The following is a 20,731-nucleotide window of genomic DNA, read 5'->3' on the forward strand; positions in this document are numbered from 1 at the left end:
TGATAGCTAATATTGAAAGAAATACAGAAGGCTAATTAATCGTAATGTAAGCTAAATGCAATGGATACAAATAGTGGCTTGTGATAAAAGATAACATGTGCAATATAATTATAGAAGTGCATATCGAACAGGAATATGTAATCAATGAAATGAATACACCATTGTACTGTAGTATTATTGATGCCTTTCTCTCCCCTTGCAGGGACTTAGACAGATGAACAACAGGCACCAGATGCCCAAATCTCCAAACCAGAATCGTATGGAGACATGAACAATTGTCATTTTGAAAACATTCAAACATTTTTATTGTTTTTTGTGTATCTATGCATGAGTCCTTAAAACAGTCCATTGTACAAAATAAGAAATTCCAAATTACATAAAGGAGATGAACCTCCAACATTCATAACCTTATTCAGTACATGAGGCAAATTTAGTCATGACCGCCATATTTTTTTAGAAACAGGACAGGAGTTTACAAGTTTTTGTTCCAGCCCTTTACTAACACTTCATTCAACTAATTGTGGACTAAAAAAAGACTTGAAGACTTACACACAACACACAGTGCATTCCCCTGGGGCAGAAATCATGCCTATTTTAGAATGAGTTTTATAAGTTACAATTTCATGACAAATCTACATGATAAACCATAACATGGCTGAATCTATCTATCTCTAACACTGTGATGTTGCACACTCCTTAATGCCCTTCAACCCGGAACAAGCAGGGACAAGGGGGAGAAACTAACCCCACGGCTCACATTTCAGTGCTGGTTCAAGTTGGTGAGGCCACAACTATCTTTATTAATGTGCAATAGTTTCGTTAACGGTTCTGCATATTTTTAGGCTTGTTCAGTTGTTTACAGTAAGAGTAGAATAACAGCCTCTAATTTTAACTATGTTAACGTTAGGTAAACAGACACTGCATGCAGCTAGTTAGCAAGCTTGCTAAACAGAGTCATCCACAGAATGCAAAAATATATTGGCTGGCTAACAAGCCTAGAATGAACAAAACACAGCTGGCTGCATTTCCTATGATTTCCCATCAGATATTGTTAAAAACGTCTTACCTACAAACGAGTCGGGCAGAGCTGTTTTCTCCTGCCAAGCCAATACAATGAAGTGCATCGCGATCAGGTGCCCACCTTAGTCCCTGAAAACAAATGGGAAAAAACAATTCACTACATGTCTGTACATAGCTAGTAAGTTCACCAATTCATTATTTAAAAACTGTCCGGGTCTTCACAATTAACACATTGCTGAATCTACGAGGCCTAGTTAGTTAAGATGTTAATCTCTAAACAACGATAATCAGGATGAGATTCACTACTAACATTATCTAGCTATCGTGTACTGTACGAGGTGTTAGCTAACTAGCTTGGCAATGGGCTGATTAACAACAGTTACTCAATGTTAGAATTCAAAATTCATATGAAATCAATTTGAAATTTTACCGAATACTTACATTTCGCAAAGTTATTTCTTATTCTTCTGGGAAATTTTTGGTGCACCACAAGGTGTTATGGCATAGCCTCCATGGCGAAGGAAACAAGATGCTGTCTTCAAAACCGCCTGAATGAAGGCACCTTAGAAGGCAGCATTTTAAGATACCTTGGTATTGGGACATGCCAATTTTGATGTAGCACCTAGAAATGCTGCTCCTTGTCGATTGGGACGTACCCTATGTGTCTACAGATGGCCTGTTCAGCATTACTGTCACAAATCATGCAGTGATAGTCTTTGTGTTGGTACAGTCGAGAGGGGTGATTATGACTGGAACTAGTGGGGCGGAGAGAACTTTGCTGCTCCTCATTGCTATAGAAACTGACAAGACAAGCTCCCCCATTTTCCCCCACCATGTTGTGCTGGGCTGGTTTCTCTGCAGGTATCACTGCAGGTATGTGTAGTGTTGTGCTGTGTCGGAGGAGGAGCCTCACAGGATGAGCTGTTGGCCCGGCAGAGTGTAAACAGAGCCTTAGGGATGGTCTCCCATGGTGGAAGAGCCCTCTACATGATTCTCTCCCTGGGCTGCTGTGTTCTCCCAGAGTGGAGGATGTTTGGCCTCTCCACTGGGAATCATTGGTCGTCTGACTGATGCTGAGCTAGATGCCGAGTCTCCCCAGGCTTCAGCAGGCCCCCATTCAGATCGACGGGGCTGTAGTGGAGCGGGTCGAGAGCTTCAAGTTCCTCGGTTGCCACATCACTAAGGATCTATCATGGTCGACGAACACCAACACAGTCGTGAAGAGGGCACGGCAACGCCTCTTCCTCCTCAGGAGGCTGAAACATTCAGCATGGGCCTCTCAGATCCTCAATAAGTTCTACAGCTGCACCATTGAGAGCATCTTGACTGGCTGCATCACCGCTTAGTATGGCAATTGCTTGGCATCCTACCGCAAGGCACTACAGAGGGTAGTGCGTACAGCCAAGTACATCACTGGGGCGGAGCTCCCTGCCATCCAGGACCTCTATACCAGGCGGTGTCAGAGGAAGGCCCTAAATATTGTCAAAGACTCCACCCACCCAGGTCATAGACTGTTCTGTCTTCTACCGTACTAATGCACCACGTCTGGAACCAACAGGACCCTGAACAGCTTCTACCTCCAAGCCATACTACTGCTAAATAGTTAGTCCGGGTACTGTAGCTGTTTGGTTAAATATTGAACTATCTGTATTGATCCTTTTTGCACTAACTTTTGTGACTCATCACATACATTGTTGCTACTGTTTATTATCTGTCACTTTATTCCTAGTTATATGTACATATCTACCTCAATTTCCTTGTACCCCTGCATATTGACTCGGTATTGGTACCTCGTGTGTATATAGCCAAGTTGTCATTAATCATTGTGTATTTAGTCAACTTTTATTATTAAGTCTTTTACTTTTCTTTGATTTCTCTATTTTCTCTCTCAGCATTGTTGGGATGGGAAGGGCCTGTAAGTAAACATTTCACTGTTCGTCTACACCTGTTGTATATCAAGCATGTGTCAAATAAAATTTGACTTGATTTAGTTACAGATTGCGTTGTCTACTGTCAGGCTCGATGTCCGTGGTCTGTTCAGTGGGCTGTGACGTGCCAGGGACTTGGCTGGGGTTGTTGTGTAAGTATAGAGCCTGGATCTTCAGCATAATGTCTGTATGTATTTTCAACAAGATATATCGCCAGGCTGTGATTAGCATATGGTGATCCCTGTTAAATAGCCACAGGTGAGAAAAAGAAAGTTAAACTACTTAAAATTCTGTCATATAGAATTCTGTCCTCAACTTTCAACTCCCCCATGTCTCTCTCCAGTCTACCCCCCTACTGAGTGAATGAAATGACCCGGTGTAGATAATAGAGAGGTGAGAAATCATTCGGTCTATACAGAACAAGTGGGGACTCGATGTCCCTCTTACTTTTTAAGAGCTGCTGAAGTCTCTATCCCTCTCTTTCTCTCTCTCCGTCTGTCTCTCTCAAATGTCTGTCTTTCTGTCTCTCTTTTGTTTCATATTTGAATTCCATGTTAGTTCTGAATTTCCACATTGAACAGGGAAACAAGTGATGATAAAATATTTTTCATTTTTACTGTTAAGGTCCAGATAGGATGCAAATGATTTAGCTTTCACCCTGTCACTGAGTTGGCAAACACACGTTAGAATACATCTCAAACATTAACTCAAGCTAAACTGCAAAGTTAACTGATTGGCACTTTTGTCACTATTTCCTGTCGATGTTATCTAATTGGCAATGCTTTAATTGTTTTTACCCCTCAACACATGTTCATCACTTTCTAGTCCACTGTCTACTTATTTTACTATGAAATTCACACCTGCTGTTTGTACCATATGCAATTCATTTTGTGTGGTCACGACTTAATGTGAGTCACATTACATCATATTCAATATTGACACACATAAATAGTCTCATAATTAAGTCTAATTTAGAATTAATTTAGGAATTTATACACCCTCATATTATACAAAACTCAGGCTTAAAAGATACCAGTTCATAGCCTCCCCAAATGCCCAGGTTGACAGGAAACGGTTTTTCATAACTACTGGACCTTTTAAGAGAACGAGATTACAATTTTACTCAAGGGTGAATAAACATAATACTGTTCAAAATGGAGCAGAAAGTCACACAGGCGTTTCAATGAACAATCTGACCCACCCATGTAATGACAAAGAATGAGTGAAAATGAGGACGGATAGATGTACACATCTATTATCATTACCATGATATCGATAACAAACACGTGTCCAGCACAGTCTACGATATATCATAAAATATTCTCAGTATCATACTGTAGCTGCGTGTGAATCAAGTAGCCTATCTGTGAGCAAATTACCTTAGCGCAGCCTTAGGACCCGGAGGAAATCGGCAGGTCACTGCAGGAGAAGGTGCGCGTGGTGATTTGTATGCGCTGCCACTCGTAGCTCGCATTATAGTCCATCTGATAGCGGCTCTGCATTGCCAGGTAGAACGGGATTAGGTTTTTACTCCCGGGGATCTTTCTCGCTGCTCAGGCTTGGGCGCCTTCTTTTTGATTTATCTCACACCTGAACGTATTTTCTCTTCTTTTCATAATTTCCTCTCTTTTTGGTGCCTATGCAAGGACATTTAACCGGAAAAAGATACATTTGCAAACGTTTTACAGAAAGGATGGACCAGTAGTACATCAAACAAGCATTGAACAACTAAAGAAAGACGAATAACGACGAAAAGAGGGTGAGTTCTTGAATTCTTCAACCACTTTCAGAAGCAGCAGAAGTTAATTGACAACGTTAATTGACAAATATTTTGACAAGGTGATAGGCTGTGGCGCGGTCTAAAAAGTTGAATTCAATTCTGTCTAATCATGGTGTAAAGTTGTAAAGACAAAATTATTAGGCTATCAATTTTGATAGAAAATGACTCAACCTGTTGATAAACTTTGATGTGAGTAGTGTGTGTGAACGAGAGAAGGGGGACTGAGAGTGTCAGAGGTAGTCTACATGTGTGAGTATTGACTACACGAGTCCTTTGGATCCTTTGGATACACCCAGTTCGTCTAATACAATGAATCCGCATTAAGAAAGTAGGTCATATTTTCGTCTTTAAAATAATTTATGAGACTTTATTGATTTGCCATTGACGTTGTGTGGCTGTGTAATCTATAGGCTACCCTGAATTTGTTAGGTAGGCTAATCCATACAGTTTGGTTTTGCAACCAACACTGAATTACAGAGTTAACAGATCTTTGGAGAACAAAGTAATTATCATTGTATTGTTTTTTAAGATATATTATATTACACGCTGATTATCCCAGTACCAGCCCATGCTTCTCACCGTGCTATTTCACGGGTCAATCTAGCCATGTGTCAGAAAGGTGGGCTATAGCCTACGACAGACGTCTAAGCAGTTGTTGTACAATTTCCTTGACCGTCCAGACTTTCTTATTTGTTGTATATTGCCCACTGGTGTAATATCCTACATTTCAAAAGAAAGTCCCTGAGTTGATTATGCCGTTTACGGCAGGAGCTGTCCATTCATTGTGGTGCTGAAAGTTAGAACGGCAGATTCTAGAAGGCCGTGATGGCTTCGCTCGTGATGCAGATAATTAATGCTACTATAGTAGTGAAACATATAATTGTTTGTCTATAGAGTGTAATTATCTCATTGTCATTGATTCCGTTGAGTCATTGGTCACCCTTGGCACACACACATATAATGGAAAGAATGGCTACAGTATCAGTACATGTATCACACTGGATAGAGGGATCAGAATTACACCTGATGTCTCTTGAACTTCTCCTTCATTAACATTCTGGGCTTGTCCCTTTATCCTGGGCATTTTAATTCTCTGTGATTATAGAGTTTCTTTGCAAAATTACATTGAGGCCCTGCCTTTGCCTCTCGCAGTCTGCAGTGGAACAGAGCAGACACACACACACACACACACACACACACACACACACACACACACACACACACACACACACACACACACACACACACACACACACACACACACACACACACACACACACACACACACACACACACACACACACACACACACACACACACATTAAATACTTTATTTGAATACAAAGAACATTACATCATAAAGGATTCAAACATTTAAAAGGTCGTTGAGACAAGGACACTTAAGGAAACAAAAAGTACTTTCCCCTCCACACAGCTAGGCTGCCCATATCGGCTGAAACAGAGCAGTACCTTCTCCTCCACACAGCTAGGCTGCCGATAACGGCTAAAATAGAGCAGTACCTTCTCCTACACACAGCGAAGCTGCTCATGATGGCTGAAACAGAGCAGTACCTTCTCTTCCACACAGCTAGGCTGCCCATGATGGCTGAAACAGAGCAGTACCTTCTCCTCCACACAGCTAGGCTGCCCATAACAGCTGAAACAGAGCAGTACCTTCTCCTCCACACAGCTAGGCTGCCCATGATGGCTGAAAACAGAGCAGTACCTTGTCCTCTACACAGCTAGGCTGCCTAAAATGGCTGAAACAGAGCAGTACCTTCTCCTCCACACAGCTAGGCTGCCCATAATGGCTGAAACAGAGCAGTACCTTCTCCTCCACACAGCTAGGCTGCCCATAATGGCTGAAACAGAGCAGTACCTTCTCCTCCACACAGCTAGGCTGCCCATAATGGCTGAAACAGAGCAGTACCTAGACACTTGTTTTGCTCTTCTCTTAGGCAGGCCTGCAATCTGAAGGTCTATGTAAGTCTATGTACGTGGCAGAGACGGCCAAATATCATCGCCACCAACCTGCATCTGCACTTCAGGCTGTCCAAGTGTGATATGAGGGGCTGCTATTTAAGGAGCTTGTCAGATAAGGCCTGCTCCATGTAACAATGGAATGAGCAGCCCACCTCCAGAATCAGCCCCTACCTCTGGTCTCCCACAACAACAATATCTGGCTTATTTGTCAGACAAGAAAACACATGATCATCAACATCAAATCAGGCCCCTCTGACAAGAAAATGTTTATGTATGTCTGCTGTTGGTGAAACCACCTGTCTCACCTCTGTAGCTACCAGGTTGACGTGTGCAACAGACTCAAACACACATACACATTGGGATTGTTCTGGTTATTCACCCTGTCAAGTTTATTCAATAAAAAGATAAGCAAATGAAACTTACACAAAACACAATTCACCCATTGTACCCCCCTTTGGGAATACATCTTCATTTGATTTCCTCTATAAATAAAGCATACTGTAGCCTCCCAGGTGGTCAGCGGTCTAAGGAACTGCAGTGCTTGAGGCGTCACTACAGATCCGGGTTCAATCCCGGGCTGTGTCGCAGCTGGCAGTGACCGATTGAGCCATGAAGCAACGCACAATTGGCCCAGCGCCATCCGGGTTAGGGAAGGGTTTGGCTGGCCGGGATGTCCTTGTCCCATTGCGCACTATCGACTCCTGTGGTGGGCCGGTCACATGCACGCTGACACGGTCGCCAGTTGTACGTTGTTTCCTCCAACACATTGGTGCGGCTGGCTTCCGGGTTAAGCAAGCAGTGTGTCAAGAAGCAGTGCGGCTTAGCAGATTCGTGTTTCGGAGGACGCATGACTCTCGACCTTCGCCTCTACCGAGTCCGTACTGGAGTTGCAGCGATGGGACAAGACTGTAACTACCAATTGGATGCCATGAAATTGGGGAGAAAAAAGTTTAAAAAAAATATTTGAAAAAATTAAGCATAGTGTGCCCCGCCCACTTCCTATTATGGTGGGAAGCATGAAGATGGCTGGTGTTGACTGTGATCTTCTACCTCCTCCTATTGCCTGTTATGGCCGAACAAATCACTCATCCAAATCACAGACTTACACAAGGCATGTCCAGCCATGTAAATGTGGAACTGCATTGGATTTCAATAAAGTGTTGGTATGCATTATTGATGGAGACATAATACAATTTGTTTGTAGCTGGGGGTGTCTTGGCTGTGTAATGATTACAAAGACGGAGTTGACAGAAGCAGGGACTGGTCATTTAATTACACTATTGACTGACTGACAAGTCTGGGAGAGGTTTTCACCTCATGCTCGTTTCACTGTTGGTTGTTCCTGTCTACCTGTCTGTCTCAGAGATGGACAGCCACTGGCCTATCACTTGGACTGATGCGTAAAAGCACAAAATCAAGAAGAGGGAGGTTAAAAATGGCGGAGAGAAAGACAACCAGATGGATTGATTCACCAACAGAGGAACTAAAATGTCTAAAACCATGGATGAAAAAGGCAACCTAGAGAGTAATGTGCACTTATTTTGCATATTATTATTTTTTCACAATATTTTGTGTATGTGTAAATGTTTTTGTAATTCAAGACTGGGAGAGGCAAAGTGTGTATTTGTTGAGTGTGTATGTGCAAGTGTGTCTTTCTTGATCACTCCAGCGTATTCTAAGCAGAGCGTCCATATTTCCCTGGAGAGATGTGTCTTCTCTCTGAGATGTGTCTTCTCTCTACGCCACGTCATTCCAGCGTTATTGAATTTCTCACTTTTCAGAAGCAAAACGCCTTTCACATTATAAAGGTGTGGAGATGCTGCTTGCTTATTCAGTCTGGCTGTGTGCCATATCTCAGCTTAAGTAAAGAAGGGAGACAGAGATGAATATTTATGAGTAGTTATTTAGGAAGAAATTGTTTGTTTCACTGTGGGGGCAAAGTTAGTTTGCCTTGGATAACAAGTCCTTGTAAGGCTCAGAGCTTGTCAGACGTCAATATTTAGTATCAAGACAAAAGTGTGCAAATGCTTTTTGTCAGGGGGCTGTCGGCTGTAATTAAAGAAAAGCTGACACAGACTTCAGGCTGTTGCTAGGATTGTCTCTGTCTGTATATGCTGTGTGACTAGAGGGAAGAAGACAAAGAGGAGGAAAGAAGGGTAGAAAATAGACTGATAGAGACAAAGATAAAACATTTTAAAAAGCTGAGAGAAAGAAACAAGGAAAGATGGGTAGATAAGGTAGGGCCAATAAGAAGACAGGCATACAGTGTAAAAGAACGACTCTAGGAAGATGGATACAGAGAGAGAAACAAAGCAAAGAGCAAGCAATGGAGAAGAGAGACAAAGGGAATGAAGGATGGTTTTGGTTTGATTTTAATGATCAACCTGGCCTTTCAATCAATTGGCTCTATCTGCTGGTTGCTCTTCTGTGCTTCTGACCACTCAGTTTGTACACATGTTCCAGGGGATGGATGTTTTGGGTAATGACCCATGTCCAATGGATGGACTTTGTCCTCCTTTATTGCCATAAGAAGTGAGTTGTAATTCATGGCCTCTGCTCCCGGGTCACCTAGGGGGAATCGATAGTGGCGCACCCCCATTGCCGAGATGCCACCTTGTCATTGTCTAGGCCATTGTTGTAATGTGTGGCTACTTGGCAAGTCATTTTCCCCTTAATGTCGAATAACGACAGCTGCACCTTTTATTTTTACCCTTGTTGATTGAGTGTCTTTTTATTGAATTTCCATTTAAGCAGTCATTTCTCCAAACCATCCCCTCCTTTAATTTCACAGCAGAGAGACACTCTCTGCACTGCTGGCATTGGCTGCAATGATAAATGGACTTTCACTTGGATAAGGCTTATTCCTAGAGTCCCTGGCAAGCTCAGCCCAGCCCAGAGCACATACTGTAGGGCTTCTCTCTGTGGCAAAGAGCACCTGGGGTCTCACTCTCTAGCTCACAATCACATTCATTCTGATTTACAGACAGTGTACTGCTTTGATTACCATGGTAACCAGGATTTGGTAGATGGATACAAGAGTACAACACGTCTCCAGATGTGCTCTCACATCTCAGGCAATGTGTCCACTTTTTATCTGTAGCAACAACACTTTTTATTTTTTTTAATTTTTTTTTACATACACTGAGTATACCAAACATTAGGAACACCTTCCTAATATTGAGTTGCACCCCCCCATTAGGAGATGGTTGTTGATTAATGTTTGGTGAACTGAGAGTGAGATGTGTATGTTGTGTATGGCTGATGAGTGAGAACCGTGTTAAAACCTGTGCGTGTTGCTATTGGTGTGTTGTGTTATTTTGTGTTCCAGCATCTATCCACAGACATAACAGAATCAGCTAAGAGGTCAGAGGTCAGCGGCCTGCAGGCCAGTCAGACAGATCATCATCTGTAAGCCCTGACGACAGACCTTCTCACTAACCCAGCCTTATGACTGTCCATCATACTCTCCAACAGGCCCCCAGCATCCCTCTACCTCTCCGATAGTTTTAATACTTTCTGTCTCGCTCTGTTAGCCCCTGTAATGCAGTGTCATAAGAATGGCTGACTGGCTGTGGAGCGTGGCTGCATCTGTCTCCCTGTCTGTCTCCTTACAGACAGGCTCATTCCTCACTGACACAATCTGGATATGAGGTATTTCCCAGGTGGATCTAAAGCTTACTCTAGTGTGATGGGGTCTGCCACTGGTAGAGCCTGATTCATCCCACTTTGAGTTTGCAGTACCTCTGTCACCTCATCCACCCGCTTCCAGGTTCAGACTCCTCTCAGCCCTATGCCCTGGTTGTGTTTGTGTGGTGTGTGTGTGTGGTGTGGTGTGTTTGTGTGGTGTGTGTGTGTGGTGTGGTGTGTTTGTGTGGTGTGTGTGGTGTGTTGTGTTTGTGTGTGTGGTGTGTGTGTGTTGTGTTTGTGTGTGCGGTGTGGTGTGTGTGTGTGTGTGTGTGTGTGTGGTATATGTCCTCCTCCTCTGCTCTGAGGGTGTGATTCAATAGCACTGTTCAGTGTCCTAGGAGACCTACTGCTGGGCTCACTGATTTGGTCTCCAAATCTTGAGAAGGAAATAACCAGTGACACACACTTCCTGTACTCCCCCCTTGCTCTTCTTCGCTCCCTGGCACCTGCTGATCAGCCATCACATACCAATCTACCTCTCTGAGATGTGTGAGGAACATGTGAGGAAAACATATTTGTTCTCATGTGTGCTGACCTGGTTTAGGAGAGGGATGCCATACCATCTCCTTCCATCAATGTATTTCAACGTGATTATTTGATGAAAGATGGTTTCCATGTAAAAAGGGATTTAGCAATTCATGCCAGGCAGATCTGTGTGGTTTGTGTGGGTTTTAGTGGTAAATATCATCATTTAGGCGGGTCTCTACTTTACCATTGGCTGGTGGTGGTAGAGCACTTTTGCCTGCAGCCATTATCTGCTGATGTTGCAGGTGTTTGAATGTGCTGCTATGCTCTGCTGGGTGTCACTTCCATGTATCTCCAAAAGTTCATATGGTTTTGTTCAGACTAAATCCTTGATTTCCTGGCCCCTGACCTTATGATTGCTGATCCCTCTACCATATCAGAGTGCTGGGATGTATCCGTCTCTGCTGTGGTTTAGGATAGAGCCAGGGATAGAGAGGGGAACAGTGAGGGCACTGGAGTGAAAAAGCTGATTCTCTTCCCTGCTTCACACCCCAGTGCCTACATGTGATCTGTCTGCTGTGGTGTAGTGACGGTTCCTGCTCTCTGATATTGGCAATCTGTTAGGGGGTAAGAGGGAATGCTTCCCCCTGTCACAGGACTGGTAGAGGGAAGGATAATCAGCATCCCGTTTTACTCAATCTGCAGCTCTCTCTCCATTACAATGTCATGCCTATGAATGGCTTACAGAGCAGGAGGTGGGTGTCGAACACCTAAACCAGGATTGCAACATGAGGACACAGTAGCTACATTAATAAAACAGCAAGAGAGTGCTCCTGGATAAGAGTGTCTGCTAAATGACTAACATGTAAATGTAATATACAGTACTTGAAACCTGGCGTGGGACCCTGCATGTGAACCCTGTGAGATCTTGTCAGACATGTACATGCAAGATAGATATCCTCATAGACAGGGTCTTGCTGTGTGCAGACATCTTATCTGTTTTGTGTGCCTGTATGTGTGTGGGCGTTGGCCTATGTGGTGTGCATATGTGTTGTGTGTGTGTGTGTGTGTTTGTGTAGTGCACAGGCTCTCCATGATTCAGGTGGCAGCGGTGGCAGGTTAATTGCAGTATGGTAATGAGGCGGTGATAATGCACCGTCAGTCTGAGCCATTTAATCCAGGAGTTCTTAAACTTTTTCAGCCTGGGACCCAAATGAGAATTGTGTGTTTTCCTGGGACACAAGCTTAGGAAAATATGCAACTATACAGAAATATTGGTACATTTCACTGCCCTTAAGCCTAAAACAAATGCTATATAGACAAAAACAATTAACAATGACATTAAATAAATTAAATATCCATATAAATATCTATTAATGTTTATTTTCCCCCATTAAAACACTTACATATCTGTCTAGGTTGGAACTGTTGCTGTTAAAATACATATATTTATATTTTTATATAGAATAAAAATGATGTATTGTATTTTAACAGCAGCATGTCTATTCTGGGCTCTGTTGTGACAGTACAACATTGAGATTATGCTCAGCGTTGAAACTGTTTCTGTACTTGTTTATTAAGTATGTCAGAGTTGAGAGCCCTGACTCGCGTAGGTATGTGGTGGCAAACTGGACCAGAACATCTACTGCGTTCCCAGTCGGTACTACCATGAGAATTAGTTAGTAGTCTCTTATTTCTGTTATAAAATGACAACAATGCCTTGCTAGCTGACTTACTTTTCCACTGTCAAATCACTGTTTCCTGAAGTATTCTGCCCTGTTCTGAAAGAACTTTCTGGGTTTACCATCATGCTGTGGACTTTTGGTCAGGACATGTTAATTTGTTCGTTATGTGAGACTCTTTACTAAACTCTTCACCGCACAAAACACATTGTGGGCGCGCCTCGTTATGCGTTTGTATGAAAGAGAGAGAAACTCATCGCTGTATATTTTTCGTTTCGTGACAATTCAGTCAGAACTTGTGGCTAGCACGAATCCATTTGATGATAGCGGTGAGTGATGGCGAGTGAGAATGACAAGTCAGTGGCAGACAGCGCATCATCTGCTGCCTGAACGACAGCGCTGATCTTCAAGAAAACGTCAGAAAAAAATATCCGTTAAACCGCGAAGCACACAGGCATTTCCCTCTCCCACTCGCGGAGCTGCCAAACTGAGCAGAGACCGCTGCTTAAGCAGAAAGCGCACTGAACAGAGAGCGCAGATGCTCTTGGCCGAATCAGTTCTGGTAATTAATGAAACAATTATACATCTACACTGACACGTCGCGACCCACCATTAACAGGAGCCTTAAGGAAGGCTGATTTAATCCTTACCTGTCTCCACACCTGCATGTCTCACTGTGCCATCTAACACAGCACTCCTCTATTATCTATCCCATCACATATATCACTGGTCTCTCACCATAAACCACAGTCCACGTCACCATACTGTAAAATCACCACTATCTCAGCATGTCACCACATGCACTGTTATGTCACACTTTGCTATCTCTTCTCACACTCCTCCATCTTCAAGCATATATATTATGTGTAACACCTGCTCTATTGGCTGCCTATGTGTTTTAACAGCGGAACTGTGCATGGCCTCAGCCTGCGTGTGTTGGAGAACTACAGCATATCCATCCCAGGCTGTAGTCCTGCTGTCTGTCTTCAGCATCCAGGTGCTCCAGTATACAACACTAATTACTGCAGTTTACTGAGGACCCAGAGTGCTGACTACAGATTACTGCACTCTGAAAGCGTCTGTCTCATCAGCTCCTCTTTCTCTCTTCGTACTTCCGTTTTCCCATTTAAAGTGTTTCATTAGTGTTAGACATATGCATGCGTTTTACTTATTTTTTGCTCGTTGTAATTTAGCAGACACTCTTATCCAGTGCAACTTACAGGACCAATTGGGCGTAAGTGCCTTGCTCAAGGGCACATCAACATATTTCACTTAGTCAGCTGGGGGATTCAAACCAGCAACCTTTCCGTTAATGGCCCAGCCTCTTAACCGCTAGGCTACTACCCAGCCCACATATTGCAGAGGCAGTATGTTCTCTTTTTTTTATCTCTTTAGCCATGTCTTTACTCCTACTGGTAGCCTGTTGCTACCAAATTATAAATGTTATTTTCTCTCGAATTCCACTGTTGGTGGATCTCTTTTTCCACTGTCCTCATTTAAAAGAGACATAACATTGTCTTGCCTGTGAAGTCTACAGTCTTCAACAGAGAGAGAACTCAGACGAATCAGAGAAGCGTTTTTTTTTCTTTCATTTAGGGTGATCTAAAGTCATTGAAGCTTTCTGCCCTAAAATCAGGGCTGGAACAGGAACTATTAGTGGTGTAACGACCATGAACACAAAATGAAATGACCATTATAATCATCCAGAAACTTCAAGTTGTCTTTCAATCATCTATCTACTGTCTTGAGCGTGAACTCTTGCTAATGAACTTGCAGCATTGTACAAATTAGGTCTGGCTAGCATTTTTGCTAGCGAACTTGCAACATAGTATACACTACTACTGTATATCTTCCCAGTGAGATTGACAGATACAGCTGTGCAGGGAAGAAGTATCCAAGTTTCAAGTTTTAATGTCACGTGCACAAGTACATTCAAATGCCTTTCTTGCAACCTCTAAAGCCAACACTACAGTAATCAATAACAATGTAATACAAAAAAATTACATAAGATAGAAAAACAAACACATTAGAAATAAAAATAAGAAATAAGAAAACACATGAAAGTAAGGAAGCATCCTATATACAGAGTCAGTCAATTCCAGTCCTACTGCAATATTTACAATGTACAGGGATGTAAGGTGACTAGGAATCAGGATACACTACCGGTCAAAAGTTTTAGAACACCTACTCATTCAAGGGTTATTCTTTATTTTTACTATTTCCTATATTGTAGAAGAATAGTGAAGACATCAAACTATGAAATAACACATATGGAATCAAAAAACTGTAAAACAAATCAAAATATATTTTATATTTGAGATTCCTCAAATAGCCACCCTTTGCCTTGATGACAGCTTTGCACACGCTTGGCATTCCCTCAACCAGTTTAATCTGGAATAGCTTTTCCAACAGTCTTGAAGGAGTTCCCACATATGCTGAGCACTTGTTGGCTGCTTTTCCTTCACTCTGCGGTCCGACTCATCCCAAACCATCTCAATTTGGTTGAGGTCAGGGGATGGTGGGGGCCAGGTCATCTGATGCAGCACTCCTTCACTCTCCTTCTTGGTAAAATAGCCCTTATACAGCCTGGAGGTGTGTTGGGTCATTGTCCTGTTGAAAAATAAATGATAGTCCCACTAAGCCCAAGCCAGATAGGATGGTGTGTTGCTGCAGAATGCTGTGGTAGCCATGCTGGTTAAGTGTGCCTTGAATTCTAAATAAATCACAGACAGTGTCACCAGCAAAGCACCCCCACACCATAACACCTCCTCCTCCATGCTTTACGGTGGGAAATACACGTGCGGAGATCATCCGTTCACCCACACTGCATCTCACAAAAACAGGGTGGTTGGAACCAAACATCTCAAATTTGGACTCATCAGACCAAAGGACAAATTTCCACAGGTCTAATGTCCATTACTCGTGTTTCTTGGCCCAAGCAAGTCTCTTCTTATTATTGGTGTCCTTTAGCAGTGGTTTCTTTGAAGCAATTCGACCATGAAGGCCTGATTCGTGCAGTCTCCTCTGAACACTTGATGTTGAGATGTGTCTGTTACTTGAACTCTGTGAAGCATTTATTTGGGCTGCAATTTCTGAGGCTGGTAACTCTAATGAACTTATCCTCTGCAGCAGCGGTAACTCTGGGTCTTCCATTCCTGTGGCGGTCCTCCTGAGAGCCAGCTTCAACATAGCGCTTGATGGTTTTTGTGACTGCATTTGAAGAAACTTTCAAAGTTATTGAAATGTTCCGTATTGACTGACCTTCATGTCTTAAAGTAATGATGGACTGTCATTTCTCTTTGCTTATTTGAGCTGTTTTTGCCATAATATGGACTTGGTCTTTTACCAAATAGGCCTATCTTCTGTATACCCCCCTACCTCGTCACAACACAACTGATTGGCTCAAACGCATTAAGAAGGAAAGAAATTCCACAATAAACTTTTAAGAAGGCACACCTGTTAATTGAAATGCATTCCAGGTGACTACCTCATGAAGCCGGTTGAGAGAATGCCAAGAGTGTGCAAAGCTGTAATCAAGGCAAAGGGTGTCTATTTAAAACCTTTCAAATATAAAATATAATTTGATTTGTTTAACGCTTTTTTGGTTACTACGTGATTCCATATGTGTTATTTCATAGTGTTGATGTCTTCACTATTATTCTACAATGTAGAAAATAGTAAAAATAAAGAAAAACCCTTGAATGAGTAGGCATGATAAACAGAGTAGCAGCAGCGTATATGATGATTGTATGTGAGTGGGTATGTGTAGAGTCAGTTTAAATGTATGTGCATATTCTGTGTGTGTGAACAAATGATGAAGTGAGTTTTTATGTGTGTGTTGGTGTGTCAGTGTGCATTAGTATGTAGAGCTATGTAAGTGTGCAGATATACAAGGGTCACCTCAGACCGTGTAGCCATTTTTTTTGCTATTTAGGTAGCTATTTAGCAGTCTTATGGCTCGGGGTTAGAAGCTGTTCAGGAGCCTGTTGATGTCAGACTTGACGCACTGGTACCACTTGAGGTGCTGAAGAAAAGATAACAGTCTATGGCTTGGGTGGCTGTAGTCTTTAATGATTTTTCGGGCCTTCCTTTCACACCGCCTGATATAGAGGCCCTGGAAGGCGGGGAGCTCAGCCCCGGTGATGTCCTGCTTGTCCGCACCACCCTCTGTAGCACCATGTAATCGAAGACGGTGCTATTGTCATACCAAGCAGTGATGCTGCCAGTCAAGATGCTCGCAATTGTACAGCTGTAGAACTTTTTTGAGGATTTAAGGACCCATGCCAAACCTTTTCAACGTGCCTTCTTCACGACTGTGCACGTGTGTGTGGACCCTTTTAAAAGTCCTTAGGGATTTGGACACGAGGAACTTGAAGCTCTCGTCCTGCTCCGCTGCAGCCCCGTTGATGTGGATGGGAAGGTGTTCAGTCCCAGGCTACTAAGCATTGTCCCCTCCTAAGAGAGGACAATGGTGTTGAACACTGAGCTGTAGTCATTGAACAGCGTTCTCACATAGGTGTTCCTCTTATCTAAGTGGGTGAGGGCCGTGTGAAGTGCAATTGAGATTGCGTCGTCTATGGATCTGTTGGGGCGGTATGCAAATTGGAGTGGGTCTAGGGTGTCTGGGATGATGGAGTTGAGGTGTGCCATAACCAGCCTTTCAAAGCACTTCCTGATTACAGAAGTGAGTGCTACAGAGCGGTAGTCATTGTGGTATGAAACCTTAGAGTTCTTAAGAACAGAATTGATGGTGGTCATCTTAAAACATGTGGGGATTACAGACTGGGACAAAGAGAGGTTGTGGCCTTGTGGGTGTCGAGCTGATTAAAGACCTTACGTTGGCCTCGGAGAGCGAGATCACCTTGTCCTCTGGGGCGGCGACGGCCCTCACACCCGTCACAATGTTACTTTCTTCGAAGTGTGCATAAAATGCTTTGTGTTAGTCTGGTAGAGAGGCAACGTTGGGCTGATCACAGCTGGATACTCTTTTGTAATCCGTAATTGATTGTAGCCTCTGCCGCATGGGGCGACCATCAGAGCCTGTGTAATATGATTCCACTTTATTCCTGTATTGTCCTTTTGATGACTGTGCAGAGGTCGTACAGGACTTCTTGTACTTGTTCCTGTCCTCGGCCGTAGCCTCAGGGTTGTCTACGACAGCTCTGTGTGTGGTAGCCCTGTCCTTAAGTTTAGCTCCAACCTCGGTGTTAATCCAGGGCTTTCGATGGAGAAGCAGCGAACCTTCACTGTGGGGATAACGTCGCCGATGCATTTCCTAATGAGGTCTGTGACGGAGGTGGTTAGCTTGTCAATGATATCGGCAGAGTTTTATAACATATTCCAATCAGTGGTCCTGTCGCATAATCTCTGATTCTGGTGACCATTTCTCAACAGAGCGAGTTCAGGTCATTTATAAACATTTGCGAAATGAATGTCATTAAAAGAGAAGTCCACCAAAAAGTAGTTTGATAGTCGTTAAAGTAAGCTTCCGTCATCTGGTCACGTAGTTTAGCTAGCTAGCTTACAAATGATAAAAACAGTACAAACCTTGTTATCTAGCTAAATTGACTACTAGCTACTGTACAAGGAGGCACAAACAAGCAGAAACATTTGTAGGTACAGAACTGTAAAGTGTGATTTTAGGCATTCAACATCAATTTTTTTCTCATCCCTTTTCTCTTGGTCCTTCACTCAGAAACACTTGAGAAGTTTAGGTAAGTTCTTAGTGTTGGCAACAGCTACTGTGTATTTTAGAGAGCGGAGGCGGGCGACAGAGTGGTGCAGATAATCTGTCAGCTGGTGCCAAGGCATCCCAGGAATCTGGCCTTCCATGAGAGAATGTGAACCAGGAGATAGCAGTTTGTTCCACAGATGGCTGATTGGTAAAACCAACTGGCCGCTCCTCTTCCACAGCCTGCCCATGTCACTGTGGCTCACCGGGCCCAAGAAAGACGGAGGATGAAGAGGGGGCGGGGGGAAAGGAGATATCTGGACAGAGCTGGCAGGAGAGTGACCATGCCTCGTTTTCCTCCAAATCAGCCTGTGAAATTGATTTATCAAACAGGAGATTGTGCCAGGGCAGCAGGAGGGTGCCAGAAAGAAAGATTACTTGCAGTTTGGTGTGTGTCTGAAAGTATATGTGAAATGAGACAAGTACGCTGCTAGGTGACACACATAATTACATATAGGCACACAATCACACTCAGGTGCCCGTGAACACACGCACACACACACACACACACCGTATTTCCCCTGAGGGAACATGTATCAGCTGCACTGGTTTATCAGTGTGTGGGAATATAGTATTAATCTGGTCTCCTGTCAGAGTGTGTGTAGTTTGGATCAGAGAGATACTGTAGGCAGACCCAGTCAGAATGCCACTGTAGTGTTTGTTGGGTAGGCTTCAGAGCAAAGCCCATCTGTTTACCTCTTCTATCCTCTGTTGTGCCTCTTCTCTTGTTCTTTCCATGAGGTGGGGCCTTAGGAAAATTAAGTCATAGAATATGCACTCATATCAGCAGATTTTCACCAGTGATGTTTAAAAAAAAACATTTACAAAGTAGATTGAAAGGTTTTAGAAAGTGAACATGTCATTCAGTTCAGCACTTTTGTTTTTTAGCGACTTTATTTGGTGTCTGATTGAAGAGCAACCTTTTATCTGTACTTCAATGATATCATCAAAGCAGATTATACTGTGTAGCTTACTCATTGTCTATCCATAGTAACATGTATTTCATTCAGTGGATGATTGGCAATTGCTGATTGGAGTTAATGGTCGATATAGATGTGCCATCTCTCTCTCTCTCTCTCTCTCTCTCTCTCTCTCTCTCTCTCTCTCTCTCTCTCTCTCTGTCTCTGTCTCTGTCTCTGTCTCTGTCTCTGTCTCTCTGTCTCTCTGTCTCTGTCTCTGTCTCTGTCTCTGTCTCTGTCTCTGTCTCTGTCTCTTTCTCTCTCTTTCACCCCATCTCTCTCCCTCATGTCCCACTAGGCAAAAACTGGTTGAATCAACATTGCTTCCACATCATTTTAACCCCAAAAATATATTTCATGACGTTGAATCAACATGGAAAACTGATTGGATTTGCATAAAGTCATCAACTTCTGGGGATTTCCTATTTTCTTCACCCAACTTTTAACCTAATTCCAATGACATGGTGATTACTATATATTTTTTAATGTTGAATTCACATGAGTTAAAAACTAGACCAAATGTAAATAAAAAGTAGACGTTGAACCGATGTCTGTGCACAGTGGGATGTATCAATCTAGATTATATCAATCTTTCTGCATTTGTTGTTTGACCCTTACCTCTGTGTCTCTGTGTAGGATCACTAAAGGGGATGCTGGGCCAATGAGAACCATGTGGTCAGTTGTTACGGCTCTCCTTGTCGCCATGCTGCTCAGTATCGTCCATTCAGAGCTGCAGGACGGAGCCCTCGTTCCAGGTAAGCAATCCCAACACAACACTCCTCATCAATCTACTCTTTGCCATTGGTCATGTAATTGACCTTACCTGCTGCAGATCGAGACTAGCACCTGTTACTGTAAAGTGCTTCTGTATAATTGCTTATCTTGGTAGTCTTATTATCAGTCATGGGTCTTTCGTAGCTTTAAGCTTAGAAAGTGAGTATCTATTTGGGAGTGTGAGATCTCATTGGTCATTGTTTGGGGTCTGGCATTAGATGTTCCATCCGTTCTACCTTTCCTCCCACTCTTATCACTGTAGGCTTCATCTGTCTCGGTGTGGTTGAGGAGTGGGCAGAGGATCATCACTCATAGTGCTCACATTACACACACTGTTAGGACTCAGGTAATTACTCTATCCATCAGAGAACCAGGGAGGGGAAGACAGGAAGAAAAGGTTTCATCTGGTCCCCATGTGGTCCAGTTTGAAATAAAGAAGTGGCAGCTATATTCCATTTATTTTCCACTGTGGTGTGTTTAATTAGCTCTTCCTCTGCCAGGGGCTCAATCCATGCTGGGCTAACAACAGGGCTATATGACTCAAATCCTGCAGGACTGTGTGTGTGTGTGTGTGTGTGTGTGTGTGTGTGGTGTGTGTGTGTGTGAGTTTCTGTGTTTCTGTCTGTGTCTGTGTCTGTGTCTGTGTGTGTGTGTGTGTGTGTGTGTGTGTGTGTGTGTGTGTGTGTGTGTGTGTGTGTGTGTGTGTGTGTGTGTGTGTGTGT

The 20,731-nt window shown here is 43.1% G+C and overlaps 1 protein-coding gene across 1 annotated transcript in view; it reads left to right on the forward strand.

The window, feature by feature from the left end:
* The first annotated feature begins 4,371 nt into the window (after window positions 1–4,371).
* Window positions 4,372–20,731, forward strand: part of LOC129868827 (roundabout homolog 1-like) — a 233,498-nt gene continuing 217,138 nt past the window's right edge. Inside the window, exons 1-2 of the mRNA XM_055943104.1 lie at window positions 4,372–4,707; window positions 19,872–19,990. Of these exons, the coding sequence (XP_055799079.1) occupies window positions 19,897–19,990 (94 nt within the window). The 5' untranslated portion in view covers window positions 4,372–4,707; window positions 19,872–19,896. The remainder of the gene's footprint in view (window positions 4,708–19,871; window positions 19,991–20,731) is intronic.

The sequence above is a fragment of the Salvelinus fontinalis genome, chromosome 13 (genome assembly GCF_029448725.1).
Source record: "Salvelinus fontinalis isolate EN_2023a chromosome 13, ASM2944872v1, whole genome shotgun sequence".
Classification (NCBI taxonomy): domain Eukaryota; kingdom Metazoa; phylum Chordata; class Actinopteri; order Salmoniformes; family Salmonidae; genus Salvelinus; species Salvelinus fontinalis.